The sequence below is a fragment of the Aspergillus welwitschiae genome (assembly GCF_003344945.1).
Source record: "Aspergillus welwitschiae strain CBS 139.54b unplaced genomic scaffold BDQ94scaffold_32, whole genome shotgun sequence".
Classification (NCBI taxonomy): domain Eukaryota; kingdom Fungi; phylum Ascomycota; class Eurotiomycetes; order Eurotiales; family Aspergillaceae; genus Aspergillus; species Aspergillus welwitschiae.
The window spans coordinates 49,994-74,440 of NW_020798726.1; the positions used below are offsets into that span (position 1 = coordinate 49,994).

The window sequence follows — 24,447 nt, forward strand, 5'->3', positions numbered from 1 at the left end:
AGTGAGACGAATCAGAGGATGAAGTAGCGAAAACGAATTTAGGAAGGGATCTTGAAAGTTCTCAAAGATGAGGTGAGGGTAAAATAGACCAGGAAAGAGAAAGGATGAAGAAGCGAAAAAGAAGGACAGGTTAAGCCCTTCACAGATGCAATGGACTCACCTGGGTGACAATATCCTTCGTATAGGTCGAATTCTCAGGAGATAATGCATGAGAATGGATACTCAAGAGACCCTTCCAGCCGCAGCGGAGCACTAGCCGGCAACGCGTCGCAGTTGCGCGAAATCACGCGTTAATTGGCGTCTATGACAGGTCCGTTTGGGAGGAAATTCAATTCGCCGCCCGATAAGATTTGGGACGTCGTCACGGCGTATTCTTGCGCTGTCCAATACTTACCTCGTAATTTAGAGCATAACTAATGACTAGTAGCAAATAACTAATCCTGGAAGATCTAGACCATTGCTTTCCTTGCCTAGCAACCAAGGTACGTGCAAGTCCAACCGGAGATATCCTTATGGCCAGACACAAATCACTTACTCAACTAGTTTCACTCGTTAATCATTTGAGTACCGTTTTTATCATGAACTAGTCGACTTACGCAAAACGCCCCTTACCCAGAGAAACAAGACCGCATTGGAGGGTAAGAAGTAATTATCTGGCATGGCGAGTCATTACTTTTGAGTCGGTTAATGAAACAAAAAGCCATGGAGCTTACTTGGCTCGCCGATACCCCTCAATCTAGACGCCGGACGCGGGCGTTGCGAGCATGTGCTACTTGCCAACGACGAAAGGTATGTGTGTTTGTCTCTTCTGTTTCCTCCCTTATTTCCCTTTTGTGGTGGATTGGTGCCTAGATTCTGACGAGTTCATCTCATCAATAAAAGAAACGCTGCCGCCATCTAGACACAGCGAACGGCGTAAGCCATAATTACGTCCCACAGACAGGTGCCAGCAGCCATGTACCGCTACAGCGGCAACAACAGAGTACTGCTATCACTGGCGATCAACCGGTTGATACGACCCTAGCAGGTAGTCTTAGCATTCCAGGCGGCGTGCCCTCAAGCACCTCTCGAACAGAACGGTTTGTTGGAGACCTAAATCCAGAAGCTGTGATCCGGGAGAAACTGGACTCTGCCAACGCAAGCCATCTGCGGGATCGAATCGGGCTCTGGATCAGCTCGTCGGAAGTTCATGGCCATAAGAAGCATGTGCCTAATACTGACCATGAGTGGACCGGACACCGTCCCCCAAATGGGCCAGAGTTACCATCTGTCGCATCCGCGCTCAATCAACAATATTCATCTGGCATGGATGCCTGTCGCCGTTTGCCCCATTCTACCCGCCATCATCTGTTCTCAATTTATTTCAGCAAGGTCAACCATATCCTACCCCTTGTCGACCAGGCATCTTCAACCCAGGCCAACTCAGATAGCATTGCATCTGTTTTCCTGGAGAGAGCCATTTGCCTTGTCGCTGCTAAAGATAGGGCGGCTGGTCCTCACCTTCGCTTCAGCAATGATGGGCCTCTCATTTCCTCTCGTTTATTCTGCTCTAAGTTATATCAGGGTTTGGTTGTCGCTTTGAACGTTGGGCTGGAATCTGATAGACTTTGTCGTATCCGCATCTTGGCCCTTATGTCTCTGCATTGCGAGGGTTACGAAGGTGCAGAGGCGGCGTCTATGCACCTCTGTCAGGCCATTCATCAAGCTCAAACGGTAGGCCTGCATTTGGACCGACCTGGTCGGACACCCGGCGATTCTCTATTTAATCTTTTCTGGTGCCTATGGGGCCTGGATAGGTTGCATGCCTGTATCGGTGGTCGCCCAGTCATCCTCTCTGACTGTGATATTGGGATTGAGAAACCGAAATTTCAGGATCTTTCTCCCAAATCCGCCTTTGATATCTGGTTTGCAATATCTGATCTACTGTCGACCGTGATCTCGCTTTATCGACCTTCATCGGATCATACGGTTGGATGGGAGGGCGAATTCCCTGCTGCATTTGAAGGCATTACAGGCGATAAACTGCGAGATGACCTGGACTTTGCTACACTAGGTATGTCTTCGATCAATCCATGTCTGAGAAGAAAAGGCACGGCATAGCTCAGAGGGAAAGGAAAATGATCTGTCTTCCAGGACTGTTTGCTAATCACCGAAAGAAAAGGTTTCCTTGAGCTGTACTATCATGCAGTTGCCATACTGTCATGCAGATACAAAGTTACCCACCGGTCGGATGAGTCCAGGCCTTCGTATGTCCGCCAAGGTCTTGCTGCCATCCGAATCCACTCCATTGTTGCTACCGAATGCTCCCATGAGTTACCGCCTTTGCCTATTGTTCCATACGCATTAGCACTTTCTATGGGTGTATCATATCAACAATTTCGCTCAAGTAAGCTCATCACGCATCTTGATCGATCCCGGACCAGCCTGGAAGCTTGCTGTACTCTGCTCGAAGAACTGGGCGGGTTCTGGTATTCTGCAGAAGCAACGGCGCGACTGGGTCGAAAAGCGTTGCACCAAATTGACGAGGCCGAGCTTGGACATCACCAACATGGCCGGGCTGCCAGTCCTGCCACGCCCACAACTCAGAATCCGAGGGCGTTTCTCTCCCCGCCTCCGGATTCGTCTCTCGATCCCGCCCAGGGCACTCTGAGTAACGTACGCAGTGGCGTGACCTCGACTGCGCTAGGGCAGGAACTTCCGCCCCGGCCATTGTATTCGCAAGATATCAGTGCCCCGGACCCTGATCATGACAACTTTACGGATATTGACACGTTGTTTGGAGATTTCCTCGATCTCTCTTTGCCCACCAATTTCTGGGACCCCTTGTTCATGACAGAGCCACCTCCCGGAACCTAGTAGGACCCTCCCTTAGAAATTCCAGGCCATGCTGAGGGTGAGCGTAATCCTAGCTACAGCATCTTCGGGGGCCGGCATCAGGGTCTGCGCGCAGGTTCGCAAGACAGGCGACAAGGAACTGGCTCTAATTTGTGCCGATCTTTGCTCGCTACCAAAGCTGACAGGCTCATCATTCGGCCAAGCTTACTTCATGTAGCTCTTGAGTAACTCATCACTGAATATAACGAAGTGGCCGGCCCACACAGAGTGAGCGTCCAACAACGTTATCAGATCATCCTTTCGCTAAGACCAGGGCCAATGGTTAAGGTATCCGCAAGGCAGGCAGAGTACGCAGAAGCATGGCATGACGAGGGGGTTCAGACTAGTTAGATGGCTAATCAAGGAGAGGCCAAGGGAGTCTAGACGTCGACCGGTTCGTGTTGCGGCCAAGTGGAGTCGCCCGACATCAGATCGTCATCTCCCGACGATTCTCATTAAACGTCAGCCGCTGAAGGACCGCCATTGGTGTCCACCGTCCGCATTGTCAATGGAATCATGATCGATACCAATTACAAAGTAGCCTCGGCCCCGTTTCTATGAATCCTGGCTCTTTTCGTGACCCGTAAGGCCCGGAAGGCCATGAGGCCTGCCTGTCGGCTGCTTGTAATTTTAAATTGTCGACCTCCACTTCGAACCAACTCCCCTCCACCCCCTTTCCAGTCCGTCTGGTGTTTGTCTACGTTTCATTCTTCTATAACTGGGTGTTAACCGCTTGCCACCTCCTTCTTTTACAGTCTACTCCGTCTGTGCCTTGTATATGCTAGCTAGCTGTCTGGGTCCCCAAACTGGAGAAAACCCAACTTCAGCCCTAACTAAATCGGCGGGGTCGATTGGGCGCAAATTCCCACTGATCGTTTGAACACTTCTCTCGCTCGCCTCGCCTCGCCTATATTGTTATCTATTTAGTTCCTGCGGCGGTCCCACCACTCTTTTGACACATGTCACGCCTCCCATGTGCGATCTAATCAACGTCTGAAGCTCGCTCGACTTTTTCCTTCTCTATTTTTACCGAACGATCAATCAATTGACCACCTTCACCCCACCCACCTTCCACTCTGTGTCTGCACGGGCGTGCGTGTACGTGTACGTGTGCGCGTTCGTGTGTGTGTTTCCGCTTATATACAGCAACGTGTACACGGGGGCCTGCGGACTCCCATCGTATGCCTTCGCTACAACTGTGAAGTATTCTTGTTTCTTGTATGCGCTTTTTGCTCAACCCGATAAAATCAATCACTGCCAATTACTGCAAGGATGCTACTATGAGCAACCCCTTCATCACGTCTAAACATCCCGCTGAGGATTCGGCCGCATGCAGCTTGATCGCGAGGAGGTAGTTACCTGTATAATGCTGTTGTTGCGCAGAGCGAGCAATATCACGACAGCCTATCACTTACGAGTTGCTTTTAAAATACGAAAGACGGAGAGAGAGTGTGTGTATGTGCGCGCGCGTGTGTATGCAACTAGACCAAGAGGCCACGGGCACTGAACTCCAGTCTTTACACCCATTTATGGCGTCTCCAGCGGAGAGGGAAGGACGGTTGGCAGTCCCTGCCGATGCCCGACCAGGCGAAGGGATCAAACTAGCCAAGGAACGGCGAGCAGGCCAGTTCTCAAGGCACCCAATCTCTCAGCTCCAAGGACCCTTCGAGGAATCAATACAGGAAGCCACTGGCATTGGGAAAGGTAGATGGGTAGCCGATTTTGATGCTCAATCTAGGCGCAAGAACCTCCTCGAAAGCCCCAAGTATGAACGGCTTTGTGGCAGGAAATGGCGCCAGAGGGCCGATGAAAGGCAAGCACTCGGTCGAGCTCCGGTCCCTTGGACTTGCTCAGCAACATTGCAAACTGACCGCCTGTAGATATCACCCTCTCTGGAAACTCATCGCCCAGATGTCCTTTGGGGTTCACCTACTAGTTGAAAAACTCGCCAAGTCGGACGTGGAGGTCTTGAAAATCCTTCAGGTTCATGTAGACGAGATGGATGGATTCCTCAAGAGGACCTCGGAAGATTTTCTTATCATCCAGATTGACGTGCGCACGCGGAGTAAGTATCTCAGCCTACCTCTTGAGAATCTAATGATTTTCGATGAGATGCTGGAGGAGCGCAGTTTCCGTGGCTCTATGATCGAATATAATGACAGGATCGAACACGCCGTCGATCGATTCGCAACTGCGATTGAGGATTCCCTCAAAGACATCCAGAAAGGTCGGGAGGCGGTTGGTGCGCTGTGGACATATCTTCAACAGTCAGCTGAAAAGCATAGTCCGTTGCCTGTTCGACTACTGGCTGTCTACCACGCTATGCTCGCGAACGCGGAGGGCTGGAACATAGCACTTTCGAATCTTCGTCGGAAGGGCGTCGCCCTGCAATCGGCCCTTCTTCAGCTTGGCCTAGCCACAACGGAACTGCAGCGACGTGTGGGAGTGGCAAGTCGAAAAGCTGTTGTAAGTTACCAGGGGACCGTCAACCCCATAATTGCGTGCCAGGGCTGAGACTTCGACAGGTGTCCTACATGCGAAGTACCAATGGATTGTCACGAAAGAAATCACTACGGCAACGATTTATGGAAAGAGGCTCATTCGTTAGCGCACCGGCCTCGACTCCGAACAAACCTCTTCCCCGTGCCCCAGACTGTCCGGCAACGGCGACCTTCTACCGGTCGACTGACCGTAATAGGCTCACGCAGAAAAGTGTTCCGAATCTCAGGGCGGCCAGGGAGAATGACGAGCGTAATGCGCACACGAAGCTACCCGACCGAGCCAAGTCTGTCAACGGTACTGCTGACGGCTTAGACTCGGAAGGCTTTGTGCTTAAACTTCGCCGTCTCTCCAGGTCCAAGCTCAGAACAAAGGAACTTACTAGCGAACATCCTGAACCACTACCAGTGCGCCCTTCCACTGCACCGTCCAGGGAATCGAAAGCTCGAAGTATTTATTTGGAACCACTGAAGTCCCTGCACAAAAGCAAAAGGGAACCAAGTCAGAAGGCCCATACTTCGCTGGTGCCTGCTCAAACGGAACGCCCAGTTGCTCCTCAACCCTCTGCGAGACGAGAAACGATGAGAAACCAATTACTGCAGTATTTCAAATCCGACAAAGTGGTCGACGCTTGGGAACATGAAACGCAGAAAGAGAGAAACAATGCCGAGAATTCCTCCCAGGCCAAGAAGGCCGGCCCTTGGAGCGAGTTTTGTGCAGAGTCGTCCATCAATGATGATGGCTGTCTACAGATAAAATCCGACATGGTCGGATCTGATCTGAACAATGACATGGCATGGCTCCACCAGGATCTTGGTGCAATGAACACTTATTTCTTAAAGCCAAAAAGGGATGTCGGACCCAGGATCCATGTCCTTTCGGTCCAGTTCAGCCTTGCGCAGGATGATAACGAAGTAGAAAACCAAGACACTGATGCGGAGCTCGATGACACAGCAGGGGAGACACAATCGGTGATAACAGCTCTTCCTTCCATACCAGCTGCGCCGGTGAATACGGAAGAGGTTCATCCTCATGCGCTCTATCCTGCATACAACCTCGAACATCACTCTGAGCCTGCCAAAGTCTTCACCTGATAAGATTCTTGACAAGGTATTCTCATGCGGCTTCAAGCCTGCCAGGAATGCCATCAGAAAGTCCAAGCTCGGTGTCACCAGGCCTGAAGATTCCCACGCACTGTGACTTTGGCAACTGATCCGTTCGCGCGATGAAACAAGGCAAGCTGCAAGTCCTTGTGCCTTTCGAGTTTGAAATTATTCTGTAATACCCCGAATGCGGATACTATTCTCCGTACGACGAATTCTAGTTTCGGCCTTTTAAGTCACGCAACCAGAACGAAACGGCAGTGCATATCGATCCAACGACAACAGGACAGACTGGAGTATGTGTCTATCTATCCTCTGTTGTATATGCGGATACATATGTTCGTGTTCACATTGTAGTTAGGTGACTCTCCCGTGTCAGAACCTTGAGTACCTCAGCAGCTTTTCGGCCATAGAAATTCTAGTCTGCTGGCTTACGCGCGCAAGACGCACGGGGCGTTACCTTTAGCTGTAACTAATAAACAATATAAAGAAGAAACATTTGATTTGTGTCTCAAAGTTCACACCGGAATTAAATCGTATTAACGGATGCCTCCGTTCTCCTCTGCTGTAGTCATGAATAGCACACGAAGGTGTCCAGAAAATGAATACGGGCAGTAAAAAAAAGAAGGTAAAAAGAAAACATAGTTTTAAGAGAGAAGGCGGACGGAAGGAGGGGGAGGTGCGAAGGACGTAAGAAAGACGATTAACGAATCACAAAGACAATCTCCTACTTGCAGCGCTTCTCGACGATATTCGGACCATGTTCGTCAAACTCCTTCTTGGAGATCCACATCTGATGGAAGGTACCCAGACTGGCGAGGATACTTCCACCAATCCAAGAGCCAAACTTCCGCTCTGCGGTGTTTCCTGGGGCCGATATACGAACGCGTGGACCTGGGAACATCTGCATGAGCTCCTGGTTCAAACGGTCGGTGAAACCATAGAGTAAGCTGGAGGCGCCCGTGACGACAACGTTAGCCAACAAGTGCGGGCGGATGTCGACGTCGACGCCGTTCAGCGCATTCTTGATGAGCTCTGGCACAGTTTGTGCCGGCGTCGGTGCGGGGAATGCCGATTCAGGGTCCGGGATTGCAGCTTTGGCGTCGAACAGGGATTCGACGACCTTATAGCGATCCACTCCAAAGACTTGGTTATAGCCGTCGGGGAACTCGAAGGGCCGGCCGGGACTGCTCTTGGCCAGTTCTTCGTTCGAGACACCGTTGGGACCTGTGGCGGAGAGCTTGTTGGGGCCAGGCCAGACCTGGACGACACATTCCTTGAACTCGGACAGTGTTCGCTCCTCGAGAAGGGTTCTGTAAGATGCGTCAGGAGCTCTGTCGGGGGGGAAAGTCTTGTATTTAGCTTGCGGGGGTTGGCCGGCATCGACTGCTGTCTTGGACGAGATCAGGTAATGAGGAGTGATGGTTATCGGCTGCGGGGCGTTCGACTTGAAGAGAGCGCGGATCTGAGATGAGATATAATCACCGCCGAGAGGTGAGTGCTGCACTCCTCGCTTCAGTATCATGCCGTCGTGAACCGGGGTTACGGAAATGTTAGAAGCGCCGATGTCAATCACAAGAGCGGATGCCTTGCCGGCCGCAAAGCTTTTGGCGAGGAAGCATGTTAGCGAAATGTACAGACTCGACTAGTCCATCGGACTGACAGGTCGGTACTTACGCTGAAAGGACACCATTCCTGGCTAGATAGAAGGCCGGGGTTCCCCACTTCTCCATGGCAAGCTCGATAGTCTTCTCGCGCGATTTCGTGGGATTCCAGCCGGGCTCCGACATCAGCAGCGGGCTATCAGCAAGCAGCTTCTCCTCAGTTTCGACCCCTTCCATTTCTGTAGATAATTCGCCCTCCGGCACGTCGTTCAATCCGTTCTGTAGGGGATTTCCGGGCTTTGGGCCCGTCAGGCGCGAAATAAAGGCGTATTCCCATACTTTCTCTGCCATGTCCCAGTCCTCCACGATTCCATCGCGACTCATTGGGTTGTGAATCGACAGACCGGGCCGGGGCGTAACAAAGATATCATCACCGAAGACCAACTTCGACTGGCCATCTGAGGAATATTTTCCGTAGTATGTCGGAATCAGGGATTTGGGTGTGTCCTCCCCTGCAAAGCCAGCTCGCGTCGTTGAGAAGCCGGGGTCGAGCACAATCGCCGACACCTCATCTAGACATTGAAGGGTCAGAAATGCTGACAAGAAAGTGTCGCACGAGGAACAAATGTGTCTCAGCTACGCGCAACAGAGGAATCGACATACCTCCGCCATATTCAGCCGTCGAGGGTGGGATGGAGGGATTCATGGTCGGCGTAAACGAGCAAGGCGAAAGGTTTTAGGATGGTTCACTGCCCGAATTAAGCCAACGACCCCGATGTGGGAGGAAAAGAATAGTCCGGTTCGGTGACGAGCGATCTAAAGCTTGAAGCCAACGGTTGCAGCGGGGCAGTTGGCAAAGGTAGAGGTAGAGAAAGAGGCGACTAGAGTAGATGATTGATTGATAGTGGAGGAGGCACGGTTAACCTATTACTAGTTGGTTCACTGAGATGGCTGATGAATGAATAATCGCGGCGCGGCGGGAAGAGCGCGCCGGACTCTACTATCTACTACTACCGACTGTTCGCTATCTACCGCCATCGCCTCCGTCTTATCTGCTTGTTTCACTGCACAATAACTTTCAAGCATTTTTTCCGTATATCTTCTCTCTCTCATTGCCGAGTGGGAATTTCTGTCTCCGGGACTTCAGGGACTACATGGAGCCAGAGATTGACCCAGCTTCCCTCTTCCGGCCGGGCAAGAGGCGGAAGTTTCAGCGACGCCGGCCAGAGGACAACGACGAGGAATCTCCATCTGCGACAGAAGATGTCGCTCGTGTTTCAGAATCATCTACACCTTCGTCCTGGCAGGAACCCTCGCCGAATTCCGTCCCAACAGCCGATATTCTTCGTTCGCGACGGCTTCAGCGAGCTCGAAAGGGTGGCATAGAATTCTCCGCCACCTCGCGGCCACCGGCCGGTAAGAATAGCCAAACTGCCGTTTCAACTGTGGCGGAGGAGGACCAAGAAAATGAAAGATTGCGAGCAATGTGCGATCGATTTACGGCCCATACTGGCCAAACGGTTGACGTTGACAAGCATATGTACGGCTCCCCGTCTCTGTTTCCGTGCTTCGCATGCGCTCCAGCTGCAATGGCGTCTAACAAGATAAGGATGGATTTTATAGAGTCTGAAATGGCTAAGCGATACCGGCGCGATATGCCGACCGAGATCGCGATGCATGATACACCTTCGGCAACTGAACCGAAGGCTGCTGCTCTGTCTTCTGCTGACCTTCCACAACGCGAACCAGCGTCTCTGGGGAAACTGCACGAAATCGATCTGGGTCACGAGACTACGTTGCAGAATATCGCCCGCACAGAGGCAGCGACGAAGAGACTCGCCGGAGACGGCGGTCAAACGCCTCCCACCGAGCAGAGCCCCGGGCCTAAGATGGCCCCAGCGAATGGGGACCAGAAAACGTGGCGCAATCGGAAACGACGGACTAGTGAAGACATCGAACGAGATCGACTAGTGGAAGAAGTGTTACGGGAAAGTAAATGTGAGTCTTCCTTACGGTCTTCGAAATTGTCCACGGACCATATTATTCTTCGATTTTCTTTCCGAGCCTTTTGCGCTGACGTAGATGTCAATAATTAGTGGATGTCTATGAGGGACCAGAAGAGGAAGGTGACGAAGCAGTGGGTGAGGATGGGCAAGCGGCCGATGATAGGGTGGCAGAGCAGTTCAGAAGGGACTTTCTCGATGCCATTCAATCCCGGCGTCGTGTTGCGCGAGCAAGGAATACGAAGACAACCAAGCCTGATGCTCCACGCGGGCCTAAATTGGGAGGCAGTAGAAGTGCCAGAGCTGCGATGCGGGAGATGCAAGAGAAGTCTACCCGTAAATGAGTCCTTCAACGTGAGGGTGTTTGTATATATAAAATCCCCAAGGGAGATACATTTGGGAAGCTGAAAGGCTTGAGGCGGAGCCAATTAGTATTTTATTTTATATTTACTTCTTCTTAATGTGAATCAAGCTCAAGATTCGAGGTCTAGTTGGAGTGCAAGGAGATTTGGGGGAAAGAATGACAACATCCCAGTGGTATCTCATGGGGCGTCAGTTTGGCTATATAGATACTATGGATATATACTAAGATTCCACTCAACCGAGAGGAAACGCGGCATCGGTCGAGAATACCAGAACTGGAAAATATCTCCCCTCATCCACCTCCCTCTTTTTTCCCTTGTCCCTTTTCCCTTTTCCGATATTTTATTTTCTCTACGAAATCATTTTTCCAAATTTGCAACTTCCAAAGCAAACAATGGCTACACAGAAAGCTGCTCAGTGGGCAGCGTCCCTAACGTATTCTTCGCTACCTCCGGACGCCCTCCAAGCGGCCATCCGGAGCTTCTACAACTGGGTCGGCTGCACTATCGGGGGCAGCAATCACCCCGCTGCTTCGATCGCCCGGAACTCTTTGTCCCGCTTTTTCGGGTCTCCAACTTCAACATTGTTAGGTACTAATGGGCTTCAAGCTGATGCGCAGCATGCTGCGTTGATCAATGGAATTGCATCGCACGTCCACGATTATGATGACACGCACTTGGAGACCATCATACACCCTACCGGGCCTGTTGCGGCAGCTCTTCTAAGCTTTGCGCAGTCACTAGATCGGCCAGTATCTGGACAGGATTTCCTCGCGGCTCTCGCCGCCGGGATAGAATTAGAATGCAAGGCTGGTCTGGCTGTCTGGCCGAGCCACTATGATGTGGGCTGGTATGTCTGCTAGGCTTCTTGCCCTCCCGGACCCCTCACCCAAAACAGCGCGGTATGATGGACTGACACTGTTCTTTAGGCACATCACTAGTACTGCTGGTTCTATTGGGGCAGCAGTGGCGGTGTCTCGCCTCCTCGGCCTGAGTCCGGAGAAGACGGCTCATGCCATCGGTATCGCCGCCACCCAGGTGACTGGTCTTCGTGAGATGTTTGGCTCGCACACCAAGTCCTTTCACCCTGGGCGCGCAGCCCAAAATGGCCTTCTAGCGGCTATTCTTGCTGCAGATGGATATACCAGTTCTTTGCAGGCTCTGGAGGCCAAGCGGGGCTGGGTGAAGGTCGTTAGTAATGACGACAAGTTAACACAGGAGATTGACAGCCTGGAATCCGACGGAAAGTGGGAACTTGCGAAGAGTGCCTTTAAGCCGTTCCCGTGTGGTATTGTCATACACCCGGTCATTGATGGCTGTGTTTGGCTACATGGTGAGCTGCAACGGCGGGGCCTCAGACTACAAGATATCAAGAGTGTGCATGTCACAGTTCACCCACTTGTCTTGGAGCTAACGGGGAAAACAAAACCTAAAGACGGGCTGGAAGCCAAGTTCAGCGTATATCACGGCGGTGCGATTGGCTTGATTCACGGAAAGGCGACACCGGCAGAGTATGAAGATAATGTTGTCACAAATCCGGAAACGATAGAGGTACGAGACAAGTTTGTGGCAACAGCGGCGGATAATATCCGAGCGGATGAATGCCGGATTCTGGTTGAGTTTGAAGCCCCGGAGGTCAAGATAGAGAAGCATGTGCACCATGCAGTTGGCAGTATCGACGCCCCCATGACGGACAGCCAGCTCACGGAGAAGTTCATTGGCCAGTGTAGTCCAATTCTTGGCCCACAACAGGCAAAGATAATCAGCGATTGGTGCTGGAGCTTGGAAACAAAGGATGACGTCCGGCAGATTGGACGGTTCCTATAGGCCATCAAAGCCGCATCTGGGGATGGCGGAGAATGATCCTCCGTGGAGAAAATGCGGGGGGGAAGACGGTTCCCGTCTTGTAGAGACAACAGTGTGCGATGCTATAGCCAGGTTCTGTTAACTTTGTACAACCGTGCGGGGAACAATGTAGAGAGCCTCGGGATTGTTTTGCTCATAAAGGCGATCGAATCCTGGAACGGAGAGCACGGTTGAGGAGACAGCGTTCTGTATCTACTCAAGACAACCGGCAATTTAGCAATCATGAGCAACCGCACAGGGGACGGAGTCGAGAATCTTGACGTAAAGGCAGACATATCAGAATTGGAGTATGTGAAGGTCAATGCCCCCGGAAATGCTGGCCAGACTTTCAGCATCGAGGATGAGAACCGCGTCTATCGCAAACTCGACTGGAATCTGATGCCCCTGATCTTCGTTCTATATAGCCTTTCCGTTCTTGACCGCTCGAACCTGGGAAATGCGAAGATTGCAGGCATGGAAGATGATATAGACTTGAGTGGGAGGCGGTATGATTGGCTTGCTACCGCTTTCTATATAGCATGTGAGTTACAAACCTAGACCATCAATTGCTTCTCGCAACATCTTGAAAACCTGTTTGCTCTTGATTCGAGTATCTCCTGACAGGCACATTCAGACATTCTGTCGCAGTGGACGACCATCGGTTGGAAAGCGTTCCCGCCACACCGGTGGGTAGCTGTCACTGTTTTCTTATGGGGATTTATCTCGACTATTCAGTCAGCATGTACAAACTGGGCCGGCCTGATGATCTGCCGAGTCTTTCTGGGAATAATTGAGGCCATGTATGGACCAGGAGTGCCCTTGTATCTCTCCTACTTTTATCCGCGTGAGAAACTCGGCCTCCGGACTGGCATATTCTTATCAGGAGCCGCTCTAGCAAACGCATATGGGAGTGCCCTGGCGTATGGAATTTCCCAGGCCAAAGGGTCAATCGGACCATGGAGGATCCTATTCATCGTGGAAGGTGTGCCGTCATGCCTTCTGGCCATGGTTGCTTGGTTTTGTCTGCCTGATTCACCCAAGACAGCCAAGTTTCTTGATGAACGGGAGCAAGAAATTGCGGTTGCACTCTCCCTACGACAACCTGGGGATCGAGAAACCCATGGTCTGCAGTTGAAGCAAGTGCTGGGATCCTTGCTTGATTATACGAGTAAGAACGGTTACCCAAAGGCATCAATTCCCCAGTGCCCCGTCTTCTAATGCATCCAAATAGGCTACCCCCCAGCACTAATGTACTTTGGATGCAATGTGTGCTTCGCCTCACTCCCATTATTCGTGCCGACCATCATCTCCGAAATGGGGGCTTTCACAACTATCCAATCAAACGGTCTCAGCGCACCTCCATATGTTCTATGCTGGATAGCCATTGTTGTCTGCGCATTTCTGTCGGATCGCGTCAACTTGCGGGGGCCCTTCATCGTGGGTGGCGCACTCATAGCTGCCATCGGATACATTGTGCTAGCTACGCAGACCACGGTGGCAGTCAGGTACTTTGGCCTGTTCCTGGCGACCCAGGTCTTTGTGTCCGTAGCTCTCATCCTCACCTGGGTCGGTAATACACACGCCACGGACTCCAAGCGCGCCGGAGCCTTTGCCATCCTGGCTACTGGCGGCCAATGCGGTCCGATCCTAGGGACGAATGTCTTCCCCGACAGTGACAAACCATACTATCGCAAGGGGATGTGGATCTCGTGTGGCGCATGCCTGATCGTGGTGATTATGGGATGTTGGCAGATGTATCTGCTATGGCGGGCGAATCGGCATCTGGATAGGGAGTATGAGCAAGATGGGGGCGATTTGAGTGGCAACCAATCTGAGGGGAAGAACGAAGCTGACAAGCCATTTCGGTATATTTTATGAAGTAATCAGTTGGGGTCTATTCTGAGTAAGAAGGATTACTACAGAGGCGCACTTGCAGATGATGTCAACCATGGACGTGTGCATGTAAATAGGTACCTGATTGTTTGGAGTGGAACTTGGGGGATAATCATGTAAGGAAGGGTATACGTATTCAGAACAGATAGATACTCTAGTCTATCTATCTACTTGATGTCGTTGGACAGGTTTTCTAGAACCATGGTCCAGGACCAAGCAATGGGATCCGCTTGGGGGGTAAACTCATTCCTCAGACGTCGAGACCGACCATGGGCCCGGGTCTGGAAGGGCCTTGAGCTTTGAAGAATGGGAAAGCTGAAGTATGGGATCGAGCCGACAAAACGCAGTGTGTGGAATGTGGAGTCGGGGACCTGCTCAAGACCATGGATAAGACCACATGTGACCCTTAAGCTGGATGACGTCTTGTCTGTCTGTCTGTCTGTCTTGTGCCCACATATAGATACATACAGAATTATGTATCAATTCAACCAGCAAAGGCCATCTTTAGTTAGGGAGAAAGAAAACGAGTTGGACCGTAAGCACAACCACCGTGGATCTAGACACAGGCTGCCATCAGCAGGCCATCACTCACTCACTCACTCACTCAGAGTGCCGGAGTCTCAATTTCCGCCCCACTCTGTGGCTTCGGCAGAAGGACTGGGCCACACGATTTGGTCGATGATGGAGCCATTTCGCCCCGACCCCCGACGAGGCAGGACGTTTGCCAACCGTGTCTAATATTTACTAGTTCTAGATGCTTGTGACTCTTCCCGTGTGAGCGAAGTAAAATGGGAGATAGTAAAATAGGAATGGCCAAAACTCAGGTTGAAAGTTTGGCGGTTATCTGTCCACGATGACGGGCTTAATGAAGGGAAAGCCAAACGATGATCGACCCTGTGAACAGGGTCACTCAGGGTAGATAGTATCTACTGTCTACTCTGTACTATCAACTGCTGACAGGAAGAGCATAAAAGATGAATGGTCGACTTGGTTACTGATTCTGCACAGCTGGCGGCTGTTGGCTGGGCAGGGCAGGGCCAAGTCACAGACGGCCCTCTTTACTTCCCACAACCCCCACCACGCAGCTTACCCATTCAAGACTGATTGACGGTGTGTAGGCGAGATGGTACGTCTGGAGTAGAATGAAGTAATTATACCAGGGCCATCCTTGCAATTTTATTTCGGGAAACAGGGAGATGAGAATAGTAACTCGAATAATCAACACGGACGGGAAGGTTGAAGGTCAAGCTTCTATCGGCTGGTAACTAGACCACTGACTAGTTGTTAGTTAAGAAAGGTCATTTCCCCCTTCCCTCGACCCATAATCTTTTGACTTTGAAATCTTCACTAGGCAGGCCACTCCAGGCTGAATAGTGTAATACGAAAAGAAAAGGTAAAAAAAAAAAAATAGTATTAAACAAAAAGTTAGGGCAAAGAGAAAGACAATCAGCTAGCCTATATTAGTACAAGATATTCATCGTGTCTTCGCTATGAATAGTCGAATCTCCATTTTCAGGTTTCACAACAGGAGTGACTTCTTGTATCGTGACTGGGTTTTGTGCCACGACGGTGGCGCCAGGGAAACAAAAAAAAAAATTAAAAAAACGATCGAGCCCAGAAATAAGACGACTAGCTCCATTAGCGGCAAGTCCAGACTGGCCCCAGCCGCCCGTTCCTGACCAACCCGGTCCTCTCCTGGGGCGGGGACCTGAATACACGCCCAATGAGAAGCTCGCATGGGGCGAGTTTCGAGACACTCAGGGGCAACTTAGTACTCCCAGTTTGTGTATGGTCAGAGTCTCGAACCACCTGCCGGGCCAATGGTCGTTAGCCAACAATAATACCCAATAACATTACCTGGTACCTGAGAGTAAGTAGTGAGTAGTGGTGGTGGTACGAAGAGTCCTCGGGCTGTAAGTCGCAGGTAACTTTAGTAGAGAGAAACAGAGAGGCAGAGACGAGCGAGAGACAGTGAGACAGGCAGCTACTCACTCTATCCATCTCATCTTTCCTTTCACTCATCACTCCCCCCTCCCTCTTCTCTTCCTCCCCCCCTCCCCTCCCCCCATCTTCCTTGAGTCTGGTTGTCTCCATCCAACATTCGTTCTCTGCATGGTTCTTTCTTTCTCTTCCCTTGTCGTCGCTCATCCATCAGTTTGAATCTGTTAGCCAGCATCTGTCCCTTTCGCGCGTTTCCACTCCTTACTCACACCACCCTAACACTCACTTTCTCTGCCTAGCCGCGCGCTCTCCTCAACCCACCCCCCCTTTTCTTCAGTCTTTAGAGTCGAGCAACTATTCTCTTCTCTCGTGCAGGCAATCAATTGTTTGCCCGCAAGACTCTCTTTCCTCAATCCTCTCTGCCCCCTCCATGTATCGCGCTCTCCTGCCTTCACTCCCTTGACGTTTGCGACGGACAGTGAGTGACACAAGTCAGTGAGCGGGTGTGGGTGCGGTCCTCCCACTCTTTGGAACAGCATCCCCTCTCGTGGCTTGCTTGGATATCTTGTATTGCGGTTCTGCACACTCTTTCGAGCATCTGTTTGCAGCTCCAACAGTTTGATTCACCCTCTTTAAGCGTTTTCATTCTACACAGGTTGATCCTGTCAACAATCTCCGTATCATCAGGCGAGCCTAGTTGCTGCGATCTTGATCGGCGATTCAAATATACTCGCGCCAAATATACCCTTATAATCGTCGCCAATCTCTCGGAAAGAAAAGCTTTCTTGTCTGCATAAGCTCTGTGAAGATTTTCTTGATGCTGGCACCTTGAATCTTCACAGCCTTGAGTAACATCACCCATCAATTGTCAATATGCGGCTCATTCCTTCTTTTTCGACCCTTACGGCGCTGGGTCTCCTGGCCACTCGAGCCCTCGCTGCCGATACCCTCAGCACCAATGGTCTGACAACTTGTATGTCAGACTCTGCTATCCAAGTCGACAAACTATCCGTCACCTATACCCGTTCTACTAGAGAAATCGTCTTCGATGTTTCCGGCACCAATGGGGTAGAACAGAATGTCACGGCAATCTTGACCATCTATGCCTACGGCAGTCAACTCTACTCCGAAACGTTCGACCCGTGCAGCAGCAAATACTACGTGGAGCAACTCTGTCCCGTGGCTGCCGGTAGCTTCTCCGCGACTGGCACGCAGACCCTACCTGAATCGATCGCTAGTGAAATCCCCTCCATCGCCTTCGCCATCCCAGACTTGGATGGCCAAGTGAAGCTTCAATTGCTGTCCAAGACCGACAATGACGAGCTGGCATGCATCCAATCGGAACTGACCAACGGCAATACTATGCAGATCGCGGGTGTATCCTATGCTGCTGCTGGTGTGGCTGGTGCGGCATTGGCCGTGAGCGGGCTGTCAGCTCTGGGTGCTGTTGGCCACCCTGGTGCCGTCTCCTCTAGTCCCAGCTTTGGTGATGTCGTGAGTTGGTTTCACACTATGGCCACTAATGGAATGCTCAGTGTCAGCTACCCGACGGTGTACCGCAGCTTTTCGAAGAACTTTGCCTTCAGCACGGGTTTGATTCCTTGGGGTCAAATGCAGGAGTCCATCGATAACTTCCGGAAGTCGACCGGCGGCAATCTCACCGACAACAGCTACCAGTATCTTCTCAATGCCACGCTCGTGTACTCTGACGGCACGAATTCTAGCTCAAAGTCGAAGCGAGGACTGGATCTGGTCACAGGCATGGCTAACCTAGCTGCGCGCGAGGTCTCGACTTCGTATAGCAGCAATACTACTTCGTCGTCTAACAGCACCAGTGACGACAGCAGTAGTTTCGAACATTTCGTCTCCGGAATTGAGGCCTATGCCGAACAGTTGACCATCCCTCAAGCCAACACCTTCATGACCGTTCTGCTCATTTTCGCTATCCTAATTGCCGCTATTGCCGTTGGTATCTTGTTGCTCAAGGTCATCCTCGAAGTTTGGGCTCTCTACGGCTCTTTCCCGGACAAACTCACCAACTTCCGCAAAGACTACTGGGGTCTCCTGGGTCGCACAATTACCAACTTGATTCTGCTGCTGTACGGCGTTTGGGTGATTTGGTGTGTCTATCAACTCAGCAGTGGGGATTCGTGGGCGGCGAAGCTCTTGGCTGCTGTGGCGCTTACAGTTTTCACGGCTGTGTTATTGTACTTTGGTCTCAAGATCATGTTCGTGGCTCGGAAGTACAAGAAGACCGAAGGTGATGCGTCCCATTTGTACGACAACGACGAAACCTGGCGCAAGTACAGTCTTTTCTACGACAACTACAAAAAGGACTACTGGTGGGCATTCGTCCCTGCCATTGTATACATGTTTGCCAAGGGTTGCGTCATTGCTGCTGGAGATGGTCATGGGCTTGCCCAAAGCGCTGGTCAACTCATCGTGGAGGCTCTCATGCTCACCCTTTTGCTGTGGAACCGTCCGTACGTTGCCAAGTCTAGCCAGTGGATCAACATTTCAGTCCAGGTGGTTCGTGTCTTGTCAATCGCGTGTGTGTTGATCTTCGTCGACGAGTTGGGGCTCTCGGAGACGACCAAAACTGTTACCGGCATTGTCCTCATTGCTATTCAGTCGGGACTGAGTGGTATCTTGGCCATTCTTATTGCCACCAACGCCATTATCCTGTGCATTCGCGAGAACCCTCATGCTAAACGGAAGAGGGAAGCTAGTAAGTGACTTGGCCACTGTGTTCGACACTCTTTGGGTTGCTGACTATTGTGTTACCAGACAAAATGAATCGTGATCTCGATGATTTGACCCCTCTTGACGCCCGTGAATCTCTGCTCATGGAGCATCCTCCTCGCAAGGATTACGCTGAAATGAGCAAGTTCAACTTTACCGGTCCTTACGAACCTTACCGGGATCAACATGATTCGAAATCGCGACACAGCCCTACAGGTAGCACGGATCGGCTGGTTGATTCAAGCTACCCTCTTGAAGACATCAATGGTCGAAGTATAAGTCGAGAAAGCCGCCGAAGCCATGATAGTCATGGCAGCCATGAAAACCCTGAAAAGCACCATGCCACGACCCCGGGTTATGGGTTCGCTTACTGAAGCCCGTTTGCGCTGGATGGCACTTGACGACGTACCAATATTTTCTTTTCTCGACCCCACATTCATCTTAAATATTGAACATAGAATTTTTGTGTCAGGTAAATTTGACGAATTTAGCGTACTTGATTTGGTTGATGGTGGATCTTGGTATTTATTGTGTTTTTGTTACGCCGCTCCTTTCTCCCTCTCTGACTCTCTTACTACCCTTTGTTTACTCTTCTGTTCTTGTCCTATTTGATTCCCATCATGCCATTACCATACATACCTAGTTTTAGGCTTTCAGGCTTTCTTGTAAATCGGCGCTCATAGGGGGTTGCTCCTACGCATTATCTTGACTCCGTTATTGTGGATGGGCTGCGGGGAAAGAATCCATTGACAGGACGCGCAAGCTGCATTCTTTGCTCACACACTCAGCCGGATTTGAGGGTGCTGAGACCTATATCTTGTACTAGAAAGATAGAAGTTCGAATGAAAGCATTCAATCTACTTATACCCATCCCCAGTTACGATCATAGCAATTACAAAACCCGAACTGGATGGTTTAAGGTCATCAGTTTATTTGGGCAGATCCGGATTTTACTACGGAAATCCTGCAGCTACTCTGCCTGGAGCGCAGGATTCGGCTGGAGTAATAAAAAACAAGAACAGTGATTTTGTTTTCAAACTGAAAAATTGACATAAGAAGTACTGAGGGTAACGCCAATTTGGATTATATGCAACACACCGACTCTTGGTTTTTCTTGTTCGACTCGAAACCTTCCTCCGAGGAGACTCCAGACTTCGACAGGAGGTAAAAAGCAGCCATGAGAGGGGGAAATGAATGAAAGCATCACTCGGAAAGTTACATTAGACATCATCAATGATGGCAGGCCGTCGCCTCCCCTCAACAACCATTGTAGTGGTCATACAATGAGTATGAGATAAGATAGATCCCCCATGATACGAAAGGCAGCAGCAGTTGCAATAGGGGAGGCAGGACGGCTTGATGGGAAAAGGACCAAAACCATGACAGTAACAAGAGAACGGAAAGAGACCACAGCAGAACGATACACCTATTCGCACACACAAAATAAGGGAACCGGCCTATCCCCGGGAATAGGGATGGAAGCCTCGGTGTCCTCCTCGTCCTCCTCCACGATAGTTGGCGCCTGGTTTGCCGGCGTTCTTGGGTCCTGTGGGAGCGTTTGCCGGGGCAGCGCTTTGAGGTTGGGGAGTGGGTCCTGCACCTGGGGTCAGCTAGCTGAAAGGCAGACATCAATAATCATTACATACCGCGTCCCATGCTTCCAGCACGATTCATGGCCTGGGGTCCAGTAGGGATGTTAGGCTGGGGCACTTCATCGTACATGCCTTCCCACGAAGTGGGCCCGCCCTGCTGGTACGGCGAAAAGGCCCGGTTCTCCATGGCTCGGCGTACCTGCTGCTGCTCATACTTTTGCTGTTCAAAAGCAATTTGTTCCTGGGCGTTATAACCAGGCCCCCCTCGAGGACCAGTAAAGCTCCCATTTCCATTAGCACTGCCTGGTGTTCCTCCACCACCACTACTACCACCGCCACCACCACCGCCTCCTCCTGCACCCATAGCATTTCCCATTTGAGCCGGCATGGCCCCGACGTTGTTGCCCTGCCCCTGACTCTGCATCTGCTGCATTTGTTGCATCTGCTGCATCATAGCGGGGTTCATCATGTTCGGCATGGCTTGAGGAGTTGCACTCTGCGAAGGAGGACTGAGACTGCCTTGAGGCTGATTGTTGCCCATCTGCATCTGTTGCATCTGTTTCATTTGTTGCATCTGCTGCATCATAGCAGGGTTCATTCCACCCATTCCCATTCCGCCCATTCCCTGACCCTGAGCGGCAGCGACAGCCATTTGCTGTTGCATCAGAGCAAAATACTGCTGCATCCTTTGCCAGTACTGTGCCATCATTTGCGGTGTTAATCCACCAGCCATGTTGGCCTGTCCCGGTGCACCCGCTTGCTGCTGGGAGCCATCACCCCCCATTTGACCACCCTCTCGGAAAGCGTCCCTGCCGCGGCGGAACCTGCGGTCTTCTTCATCACGCAAGTTACCTCTTGGCTGAGCTTTCTTGACCTCTATGGGCTTTCCGCAAATCTCCAAGGGGCCCGAGAGAGCGGCCTCGACGGCAGCCTCGCTATCGAAGGTCACAAATCCGAAGCCACGGGGACGACCAGTATCTTTGTCGATCATCAGGGTGGCATCGATGACGCGGCCAAATTGAGCGAAAAACTCTTTGAAATCATGTTCGTTGGCCTCTTGGCTGACACCACCAACAAAGATCTTGCTAGTCTTCTCTTGCTCGTCACGGGGGATCGCACGCTTAGGATCGATCTGTCATACCAACATGAGCTTATAATTCGACGATGGTCTGCATTTTATGAATGAGCATGAAAGAGGTTCTTACAATCTTCCCATCTAGGTAGTGCTCCTTGACCATGACAGTGTTCACTGTCTTGGGATCTCTGAAAGTCAAGAAACCGAAACCTCTAGAGCGACCAGTAGCACTGTCTCGCATCACAGTGCATTCCTGTACCTCTCCAAACTGAGAAAAGTAGTCCTTCAGAGATTCTATGTCATTATGTTAGACACGCTGTACTTGGCTTGAATAGAACTGGTAGTGTTTGGGATATACATACGATCCGTAGTCTCCCAGTTCAAACCCCCGATGAACATTTTCCTAACCCAAGAGTATATCAGCAAAGGAGGCCATGCCACGAGGGCTTTGAAAAAAGCAGACAACGGGGAAAACAAAAAAGGAACGAAGAACGAGAGATTAAGCTTGACATCAAAGGCGGGCATAAACAAGGTGGACAGGAGCTGAAGCTTTGCTGCTGAGAGGTGGGGGGCCTGATGGCCCATGCTTTTGGAAGAAACAGGCACTTGTTTGGGGAGGCTAATTGTGAATGGGATTAAGCTGATCCTGTAGTTCGGGTCTCCCGAATATGGGGGTATCTAACTCCCTGCGCTGATCAAGTAGTGTGTCTGTTGCGCGAAGGGCATAGGTTGCGCTTGAGCAAAGTCGACCATCGGGCTGATTGTAATGGCAGCCCATGCATGAACTTCAGGTCTTTGAAACGGGCCAATTTCTGAGTCTTGTATACACCGACAGGGGTGGCCAGAGGGCGACTGGCTAATGAGGACAGAGATATCTCTAGTCATTCGACCACTGGTTTACGGGGCGACCCAGTGGATAATAAGAGGCCAGGCGATATGTATCCCACGACAGAAGATGTGCGCGTGGGTGACAAAGAACCACGAGTTGGAGCATGGCAGGCGAATTAAGTCAACTTTCTTTTCTTTTTGTTCTTGTTTCCCTGGACCAAGGATCCTCTGCCTGTCTGTCTAATCATGTCCGAAGCTAGGTAATCTGATCGACATTGCCCAACCAGACAGCCAAGGCCGTTATTCCTTGCTGTGCACTATCAAGCTATATCGACAAGAAGCTATATAGTATCGGCTGTACTATAGTCGCTCGCGACAAGGAATCGCAGTGTCAGGAATCCGAAGTAGATCTCACCGCGAGTCATACCGACGGTTGATTGCTGAGATATAAACAAATCGAGCATTGCACGGCCGAGCTGAATTTGCCTTCGCCCGATTGATTTTGATATTCATACTCATGGAAGAGCCTGAAAGCTGCATGTCCAAGGCTGCCCGAGAATTCGTCCATCTAGCAACAACGATGACCCAACCGGATAAGACCTCGACTTAGATAAAGAACCTCATCCTTCTGCCCATGACGCCAAGCCATTATATCTCAGTAGAGCCCACCCCAGGAACCATTGGTCCAGCCGCTGAAGATTCTTGATGTGCAGCTTCCAGCGCCCAACTCACTAGTTACGTTCACGGTGCACAGCAAGAAAGCCGGTATGCGTGCGAATATCATCGGTATCCCCAACCTACCATGGGCCATCCCCCCCCAAGAGGATAGAAAGAACCAAGAATAAGTGCAAAACGGGGTTGATTTATATCGCACATGGACACTCACATGTCCAGTTGCAATCAAGGTACAAGCAAGGAAAAAATCGCACGAAGTCTCTAACAGAGTAGCACTTACCCGTCTTCTTTAATACCAGTGCCTCGGGGCTCGGACTCACCACCACCAGACATGGCATGATGTGCACGCCCACTACCTACATTATCCGTGCCATTCTGGTGGACTCCTTGATACGCGTGATGGTATGCAGCGTCTGTCTCGAACTCGATCGGGCCAGTTTCAACAGATTGAATAGGGATTTGGGAGGGATTGATAGGTGGAGCTGAGGGCACAGGATCGACGGATTTTGAAGTTTCCGTACTGGGAATGGTATGGCTTGTATTGTCGTCGGCTTCATACCTAATAAGAACACATACAGTTTAGAAGCTGCCTAGGCAATTTGGGTAAATTGGAGCACCCTACAGATCCGCGAAAAGATCTTCCTCAACGTCCTCAGGTTCAGCCATGGTGATCTTGTGACAAAGAAATTCAGGTAAGAATCAGGTCGCACTGAGGACAGGAACAAAATGTGATCAAGGTGACCAACTCTGAGATGGAGGCAACCGAGCCACTCAAATCCGACCTAGAGAGGTATCAACGAACCGATGGCGACGAACTATTATCGCCAGAATATCGCCTCGGTAGAGATGGTGAGAAAAAGAACTAAAGAAAAAAGGAAAAGAGGAAGAAGAGCGACAATAGTAAGGGTGAAGTGGGTTAGTTGTAGAGACAAGGAGTACAGAGAGAGGGAGAGGGAGAAAGAGGTGGAGGAGAGGAGAGGAGAAGCAGCTACACGGCGGAGGTTGAGGCGAGAGCGACGGGGAGAGAGAGAGAGACAAGAGTGACGGGACTGGCTGACTGGGCAAGTACGCTTTGCTTTGCTGTAACTGTAAGAATCCTGTCGGTAATATGTATTGTACCGTATTCGACTGAGGCCATCGGTAAGGAACCTAAGTACTAAGTAGTTATATTATGTTTAACCTGCAAGAACATATTGGTGCGTGTTTCCTTTTTTATTATTTTTTTCTCCAAATTTTTAAAGTATGCATTATTATTGAATAGACGTGACCCCTGGTACATAGATCTGTCTTCTAATTATAATATATAGCCAATATAACCTAACGGGATCTCTACCCTCTCGGAGGTTACTGCTCCCTCGCAGTACCTGACGAAAGCTACCAGGTGGGTATCGTCCGTAAGGGCTAGTATCAG

The 24,447-nt window shown here is 50.8% G+C and overlaps 8 protein-coding genes across 8 annotated transcripts; 6 read left to right on the top strand and 2 right to left on the bottom strand.

Moving 5' to 3' along the window:
- Positions 1 to 702: 702 nt before the first annotated feature.
- BDQ94DRAFT_181816 (transcription factor domain-containing protein) lies at positions 703 to 3,028 on the top strand (the record flags this gene model as incomplete). The annotated part of the gene is made up of 3 exons (XM_026773987.1): positions 703 to 789; positions 883 to 2,053; positions 2,162 to 3,028. 3 exons carry the CDS (start codon positions 703 to 705, stop codon positions 2,854 to 2,856), a joined length of 1,953 nt encoding a protein of 650 aa, XP_026623039.1. The 3' UTR covers positions 2,857 to 3,028.
- A 1,371-nt stretch (positions 3,029 to 4,399) lies between these two features.
- On the top strand, positions 4,400 to 6,894 carry BDQ94DRAFT_181820 (uncharacterized protein). The gene is made up of 3 exons (XM_026773988.1): positions 4,400 to 4,687; positions 4,755 to 5,340; positions 5,400 to 6,894. The coding sequence occupies exons 1-3, from the start codon at positions 4,404 to 4,406 to the stop codon at positions 6,465 to 6,467; spliced, it is 1,938 nt and encodes a 645-aa protein (XP_026623040.1). The 5' UTR covers positions 4,400 to 4,403; the 3' UTR covers positions 6,468 to 6,894.
- Positions 6,895 to 9,019, bottom strand: BDQ94DRAFT_78251 (actin family protein). The gene is made up of 3 exons (XM_026776531.1): positions 8,744 to 9,019; positions 8,154 to 8,652; positions 6,895 to 8,080 (listed from the first exon to the last, which is right to left on the bottom strand). The coding sequence occupies exons 1-3, from the start codon at positions 8,784 to 8,786 to the stop codon at positions 7,204 to 7,206; spliced, it is 1,419 nt and encodes a 472-aa protein (XP_026623041.1). The 5' UTR covers positions 8,787 to 9,019; the 3' UTR covers positions 6,895 to 7,203.
- An 84-nt stretch (positions 9,020 to 9,103) lies between these two features.
- Positions 9,104 to 10,738, top strand: BDQ94DRAFT_149388 (telomere length and silencing 1 family protein). The gene is made up of 3 exons (XM_026767372.1): positions 9,104 to 9,620; positions 9,690 to 10,078; positions 10,177 to 10,738. The coding sequence occupies exons 1-3, from the start codon at positions 9,235 to 9,237 to the stop codon at positions 10,425 to 10,427; spliced, it is 1,026 nt and encodes a 341-aa protein (XP_026623042.1). The 5' UTR covers positions 9,104 to 9,234; the 3' UTR covers positions 10,428 to 10,738.
- Positions 10,739 to 10,815: 77 nt separating this feature from the next.
- Positions 10,816 to 12,552, top strand: BDQ94DRAFT_149390 (MmgE/PrpD family protein). Its single transcript, XM_026767373.1, has 2 exons — positions 10,816 to 11,295; positions 11,375 to 12,552. Exons 1-2 carry the CDS (start codon positions 10,841 to 10,843, stop codon positions 12,270 to 12,272), a joined length of 1,353 nt encoding a protein of 450 aa, XP_026623043.1. The 5' UTR covers positions 10,816 to 10,840; the 3' UTR covers positions 12,273 to 12,552.
- On the top strand, positions 12,324 to 14,168 carry BDQ94DRAFT_181822 (major facilitator superfamily domain-containing protein; the record flags this gene model as incomplete). The annotated part of the gene is made up of 3 exons (XM_026773989.1): positions 12,324 to 12,831; positions 12,925 to 13,458; positions 13,522 to 14,168. Exons 1-3 carry the CDS (start codon positions 12,534 to 12,536, stop codon positions 14,166 to 14,168), a joined length of 1,479 nt encoding a protein of 492 aa, XP_026623044.1. The 5' UTR covers positions 12,324 to 12,533.
- Positions 14,169 to 16,792: 2,624 nt separating this feature from the next.
- Positions 16,793 to 19,728, top strand: BDQ94DRAFT_78282 (transient receptor potential ion channel family protein). Its single transcript, XM_026776532.1, has 2 exons — positions 16,793 to 18,852; positions 18,912 to 19,728. The coding sequence occupies exons 1-2, from the start codon at positions 16,998 to 17,000 to the stop codon at positions 19,238 to 19,240; spliced, it is 2,184 nt and encodes a 727-aa protein (XP_026623045.1). The 5' UTR covers positions 16,793 to 16,997; the 3' UTR covers positions 19,241 to 19,728.
- Positions 19,729 to 19,882: 154 nt separating this feature from the next.
- Positions 19,883 to 24,055, bottom strand: BDQ94DRAFT_78290 (heterogeneous nuclear ribonucleoprotein HRP1). The gene is made up of 7 exons (XM_026776533.1): positions 23,659 to 24,055; positions 23,317 to 23,595; positions 21,896 to 21,936; positions 21,664 to 21,827; positions 20,513 to 21,590; positions 20,230 to 20,460; positions 19,883 to 20,110 (listed from the first exon to the last, which is right to left on the bottom strand). Exons 1-6 carry the CDS (start codon positions 23,700 to 23,702, stop codon positions 20,324 to 20,326), a joined length of 1,743 nt encoding a protein of 580 aa, XP_026623046.1. The 5' UTR covers positions 23,703 to 24,055; the 3' UTR covers positions 19,883 to 20,110; positions 20,230 to 20,323.
- Positions 24,056 to 24,447: the final 392 nt, after the last annotated feature.